Genomic DNA, 6,646 nt, shown 5'->3' with positions numbered 1-6,646 from the left:
TACTGCTTCGCATTCTGGCTGCAAATTCTACTGTTCATAAAGGATTTTGACCTTTAACATAGTTTATAATGTCAGCCAAACAGAAGCCATCTGCCAGATGCATTGTCTGACGTTGCTGTAGTGAAAATACCTGAACAAGTGTCCCGTGACCTGCTTTGTCATTTTCATCCTCTATGCCTTTTCTTTAAATAACAGAGCAGGAGAGTGTGAAAACCCCTAAACCTATCAATGTAAGGTGACTTAATACACCAAAGCACACAGCTATTTTAGATGATCTGGATGCAGGGAAATTCCTAAACTACAAAACTAGTTGCTTACACTTTGACACTGCAGGTACTAAAATAAAAATGACTTCACTGCACGTATTTAAAGAGTTTATTTTGTCTTAGTGTATACAGACAGTGAGTAGGAGTGTGATCTCTGCAGCAAATATATATAATCTGGAGGAGGAAGCTGACACTGTGTACCAAGATACCACAACTCATCATGTCAGCGGAGGGTGGGAGGTGAAAGAGGAAGCCCCTTTCCGATTACTTTGCACTCAAAATATTCGAAACTTACATTGACTTTCACACATATTGGAAAATGACTTGACTTGGGTCAAAGGTGCTATACAGGCTGACACTCAATCATAAGCAGTTGTTTTTGTTTCTTTCATGCAGTAGAGAAAAGACATACAACATTTCAGAGAAAGCGTAGAAAATACACTTTCAATGTGTGAGCAGTTGTTCATAGTAATGTTTTAGCATTTGAACGGTTATGTGCTGTTTTTTTGAAAATGTAAAAATGATTATACTTCTGGTCTGTCTACAGAATCATTTTATTTGTGTATAGGAGATATCAATGCGTCTAGATTTGCTGGTCTAATTTGATGCTGTTATAAGTTTTGTTCTCTCATTTGCATATGTAGAACTAAATCTGACAATGAGCAGAAAGCTCCCCCTTGTGGAGAATCTGCTGCAGCCTGCTAAAGGTAAAAAGTAAGTTTGTGAGTGAGTTAGATTAGCTAGTTCTGTGAGTTGATTAGTCTGATTCCAGACCTCTGAATCATCGCTCACATGTCAGATTTGTTCAGCGATTTCATTATAATGAATGAAATAAAACAAAGCGGCAATTCAGTTACTAGTAATCAGTTACCAAGACTGACGGTGAAGACCCACTGAACACAGTGAGAGAAAAGGTGATCTTTGCCCCTTTTTATTTTATATGGGATGAAAGCCAATTGCTTTGCAGGGCATTGTTGGATTCCAACCTTGAATGGCGTGAAAAGCGTTTACGTTTTTCGTAAATAAGGGCCTTTTGTTGTGAAATCACAACAAAAAGCAGGTTAAGGCTCTGTTCCATTTAGTGTAGCAGAACCTTTCCGGTCAACCAATACGGACAACAGCAGCACCATGACTCGGAATGGAACCAAACCTTAATTAGCATAATTGGGAACACATGTGTTTACGCTACTATTTCGTGTCAAAATGGCCGCTGTGAAAAAAAAGGCCTATTGCTTCCGAGACTACAGGTACACAGAAAGTCACAAACTGTTTGAAAATGGTGTACAATATTTACGAGTTTGCTAACTAGCCCACTTGCTGGCTTGTGAGCATTAACACACTCACAGGGACACACTGGTGGACGCACGGCGAGCCCTTTGTCGGCGGCCAGCGAGCCTTCATGGTAAGAGTCTACAGTCGTGAGGATGCACATGGTGCTTTGAGCTAACGTTAAACGGCAGCATCAGCATGCTAACATGCTCACAAATGATAATGCATAATTAATTCATTAATAATTACGAATAGGAACTGTTTTTCTTACCAAGCACTTTCCAGCAATTCAAGCACTACTGGCTAGGTGCAGATCCTAAACACCTGGATCGCCCTCTGCTGGCTGACTGCAGTAGAGGTCATGAAGCCTGTTGCCTCCATGTTCGCTGATGGGACAAGGACCAAACGTCAAATAAATGTTTTCCAAAAATGGCTTCTGGCATTTAATGTCACGCTTACTATGCCATAAGGCTGCTGCCATCTTTCGGCATTTGGAGCCAGAGTCTGCGCAGTAGAGACTCAGTCCCGAGCAGCTGTTAAACCCCCTTTCTATAGCTTCAAATTACTAAACCAAAATTATCACAAAAAAAAAATGCAATCAGCATAATAAGCGTGATGAAAATGCCAAATTGCATATGTACAGTTGTCAAGACATTTCACTGGAAGCCACAAATGAAGCACTCAGGGTAGCGCGACAATTTGCCAAACGGGGTCGCTCGTTGTGTTTTCAAACGATCTCTGCGCGCCGTCAATCAAACCCCAAACGCATGCGCGTTGGACACGACCGCGTTTCTAGGAGCTTCTGCAGGTGAACGATGAGACTTGTTTTAAACACTAACATTAATGCAGTTTGAACAACGTCCTTCCCGAGCTCTCTGAGTTATTAGCAGTAATTTCGGTGGAGGTGAGTTTGAAAAATCTTCTTTTTATAAGCTAAACGTTAAGTTTACAGCATGAGCTATGGCGTTTTGCCTCTAAAGTAACTCTACCAGGATTTTGCCTTGATAAATCTTCCTAACAGGAGGGATAAAGGTGTTTAAGAGATACAACGTCAGACTTATAATATTTTTATGCCTTTTTTTAAAGCAGTAAAAAGTCATATTTGGCGTTTTATGTAAGTCCGGCATAGGATATATCTATTATTAGTCTACTATTTTTCCGAATATGAAATTATTAACCTTTCACAACATGCTAACCTAACTGGTTGCAGCTGGTCGCACTCAAAATGGACGCCCTTGATCCCATGAAAGTCTCCAGACTTTGTCACGTATCTGTGTGTGTTGGTCAGTGTCATTCAGTTCTTTAAAGTGTACTTTCAGGTCAGTCATGGAGTACAGTTTTGGTGTTTTCTTTCTTCAGTAATTGTGAGCCCCTTCAGGATGTTTGCAGCAGGTCGACCCTTCCGAGGCTCCAGAGGAGGACAAATCCTCATGAAGAGTTTACCTGCTGAATCCTATAAACCTCTGTCTACCTCAAACGGACTTCACAAAGATGTCAGACAAGTGGCAGGTACAGTGGTAACTCATTGAGTATATAAGCTCTGCTGTCTGTTGCGGTACAGTAAACACTTTTCTACAGTCAAAATGGAGAAATCTATGTAGGTGTAAAATGTTTCCTTGTTTCACCAACTAAGGTCCTGGTGGCAGGTCAAACGTCTCACCTGAAACACTGATTGCCAGATACAGGCAAGGTGAGCTCAACGCAGTGTCTTTACTCCATCACCTCGCCCAGGTTTTACAGTTCCACCTGGAATTAAAGGAGACGGTGACCACAGGTAAAGCTCCTCAGCATGTTTGTGTGCATTCAAATTCACTTCAGAGACTACTACTGTTTATGTTGGTCTGATGAAGCCTGTCCATTACTTATACTTGGTCATTTAGGCAAATTATTTGGATGTTGCCTGTGCACAAATTCTAATGTGGGTCTTTTTATTCCTGATGCATTCTTTCATAGGTAAAATAAATCAATATGACAGTAATTCAGACTCGCTTGTTTTAGGAGTGCTGCAGACAGTTTTTCTCTTCATGACTGAAGTAATTTAATTAGTTACTTGAAAAAACATTTTGCCTACAAAAATACAAAACCCAAAGATATTCAGTTTACTATCATAAAAGATAACAAAACGCAGCAGATCCTCCCCATTGAGAAGCTAGAACTAAGTCAGGTTTGATATTATTGCTTGAAAGATTACTCTAATCATAATTTATTGTGAGAATAATTGATTAATTTTCTGGTAATCGAATACCTGACTAATCATTTCAGTAGTAGGTTGTTTGTTTTTTATCAAGTAGTGTCTGATAACCAGAATAATTGATAACTGCTGCATCATCAGACTCTGATCTGAGCAGATTATTTTAAACACTGACCAGATCTTTAGCCCAGAGTTGAGAACCGTGACATTTTGTAATAGTAGTAAGTAGTAATATGGCTATTGTTTTTCATACGTCCACTGTACAGTAAAACGAATCAAAATGTCTGATCAATGTACCTCTTACTTGGCTCAAAAACATCATCAGGCCACAGTGGCCATCCCAAAATGTAGTATTTGCAAAATTAAAAAAAAAAATATGGAAAAGTTCCAAGTGCATACTACATCTGCTGACTTCACTGTTTATGGCTTCTTTCACTGCTTGAAGGCTGTGAAAGAAGTGGTCAGCATTTCTAAACTTTGGTTAGGATGAAAACCTGCAGACTCTCAGCTCTTCACATGATACTCCACGTAGTGACAGATGCCAGAGCTGAGGATTTGTCTCCCATCAATTTCTTGTTTTCTCAGGCAACATACCAGGGCTTTATTTCGCCTTTTGTGTGGTGATTGATGGGGTCGAGTACAAGACTGGCATGGGAATTACCAAGAAGGAGGCTCGGCTCAAGGCGGCAGTGCTCGCTGTGCAGGACCTGCTGCCCACCTGGGAAAGTCAGAAGTCTGTCCTCCCTGAAGTGTCAGGTTAGAGTCTAATGCTAATCAAAGTATAATTTGTTTCCGAAGCAGACTTTGATGATTCTTCCAGTGCTGGTTGTGGTTATGCTCATTTAACAGATTGGTTTCCCTCCCTCGACAAGTAGTGTCGACGTCATAACGTGGTGAACCAAAACGAGACTTGAGTCCCTTTATGTTTTTAAAGGAAATACTGGCTAGACAACTAATGGTAGGTTGGCTGAGCATTCATTCTGTTGCAGTGAGAATGAAATAATAATACATAATTAACATCATAAAGACACAGTTTAAGCAGTTACAGGCGGGTAGAGGACCATTATTGAGACTGGTCGTGACTGACAATTAAAGCAATTCTGTTACAGTAGAGCTTACCATCTTCATAAGGTGGCTCTTCTCTTTGTTCTTTTCCATGTCTGTTTCCTTAGGTGTCCCTCCACCCTTGCCAGTAAAAGAGCAGCCCTCCATCTCTGACATCCATCCTTGTAGAGCCATTCACGGTAATTCTGGATTTCTGTATGACGCGTCATGCGGGGACACATTACAGAAGAATAAACAGACCTCATACATTGTAGCCACAAACATTTGGACAGTGGCACGTTTTTTTGTTCTGTTCTGTCTCTAAAGTGCTTAGTTAGTGTAGCTGTATTTCTTGAATGATTGTTTTGGATAAAGTTTAAAGTCAGCACTTTTATCAGTGTTTTTGAAATATTTGAACGTGTGTGTATGAAGCAAAAAAGGTAAGTGCAGGGAATACTGTATAAACACATGCTCCTGTGGAATATACGCGTTCCTGCCAATATCTCATTTGGGGTGTGTGTGATGACATCAGTTCAATCGACACCTAGTTGACTTTTAGTTAGCTTGTTCTTATGTGTCTTTGTGTTCAGAACGGAAGAATATGGTCAACCTCCAGATTCCTAACGCTGTCAGGGGTCAGCTCACTAAACTGATGAACAGCCACCCAGAGTTCTCTGCCTGTGCAGGCACCACAGCAGCATTCATCATTCAGACCTGTAAGTCCGCTCTCACATGGAAAATCTGGGGGATTACCCTCTCCGAAGGTTGGTTATTAGAGAGTTGTACAACAGGTAGTTTCATCTGAAACTACCTTGAATCATGGTTGAATAATTATATTGTACAATCATAATTAATTAATTTGACATTGGTGTGCATAGTGTAAAGGCAGTTGTACATCCTGCCTTTTTAAGCTATTGTCATTATCAGATAAGTAATATTTATGCCAACTGAATTTATACAGCATTTCTCTTCATTAAAAAGGCAAATTACACTAAAGAAGGAAAACACAAATTATGGAATTATAACTAGATTTTGGATTAACAAAATGTATCTTTGCTTCGTCTGGAATAAATACAGACCTTACAGTATATTCTACAGTAGGCAGGGTGAGTTCTTGCAATCTGGTTCATTTGCAGAGCAAAAAATGCTACATCTGTGCTGATGAAGGATTTTTTCAACATCATTATTTTTCCAGGCTTTAGTTCATAGGTTTATTTTGGATTGCTTCATTTTGAAATCTGTTTATTTTGTTCATACCCCATATGTCACTCATAACAAAACAACAAGAACTGGGCTCATTTTAGAGGGATACATCATTGAGATTGTTGGCATGTTGTTGACAAAATAACAGAAAATCCTGAAATTATAATGCATTCAAATAAAAATACATTACACCGCTCTGACACTGTCCTTGCGGAACCTCTGTACAAACTCCTCTCTCCCTCTAGCGGGCGGATGTGAGGTAGTCGCTGTTGGCACCGGGAACTTCAATGCTAACGGGAGTGCCTTGTCGAGTGGACGGATTCTCCATGATTCACATGCAGTTGTAACTGCAAGGAGATCACTTATGAGGTTTGTTGCCAACATGACCCTGTGTGATTGTCCTTTGAATGCAAGTAAACAGTGAACATATTATTTTTTCATGTAAGTTAATTGTACTTTATAAATATAATATATATTTTTTTTAAATCAGGATAAATAATAATAATTTATGTTCTATAAAACTTTTTTTTTACTCTGTACAAACCATTTTGCAAGTAATGGAAAATACTGTATTTCATGCTTAGCACCAAATATATAGATATAGATATAGATATAGATATATAGATATATAGATATATAGATATAGATATATAGATATATAGATATATAGATA

General features: G+C 39.2%; 1 protein-coding gene across 1 annotated transcript in view; it reads left to right on the top strand.

Moving 5' to 3' along the window:
* Nucleotides 1-2,322: 2,322 nt before the first annotated feature.
* The window catches only part of adad1 (adenosine deaminase domain containing 1 (testis-specific)), an 8,243-nt gene continuing 3,919 nt past the window's right edge, over nt 2,323-6,646 (top strand). Inside the window, exons 1-7 of the mRNA XM_035669392.1 lie at nt 2,323-2,439; nt 2,895-3,044; nt 3,169-3,309; nt 4,312-4,482; nt 4,899-4,970; nt 5,361-5,486; nt 6,219-6,342. Of these exons, the coding sequence (XP_035525285.1) occupies nt 2,915-3,044; nt 3,169-3,309; nt 4,312-4,482; nt 4,899-4,970; nt 5,361-5,486; nt 6,219-6,342 (764 nt within the window). The 5' untranslated portion in view covers nt 2,323-2,439; nt 2,895-2,914. The remainder of the gene's footprint in view (nt 2,440-2,894; nt 3,045-3,168; nt 3,310-4,311; nt 4,483-4,898; nt 4,971-5,360; nt 5,487-6,218; nt 6,343-6,646) is intronic.

The sequence above is a fragment of the Morone saxatilis genome, unplaced genomic scaffold (genome assembly GCF_004916995.1).
Source record: "Morone saxatilis isolate NCDOM2014 unplaced genomic scaffold, NCSU_SB_2.0 Contig22, whole genome shotgun sequence".
NCBI classification, from domain to species: Eukaryota; Metazoa; Chordata; class Actinopteri; family Moronidae; genus Morone; species Morone saxatilis.
The sequence above is the reverse complement of the archived record's forward strand: the minus strand, read 5'-3'. Positions and strand labels throughout refer to the sequence as shown.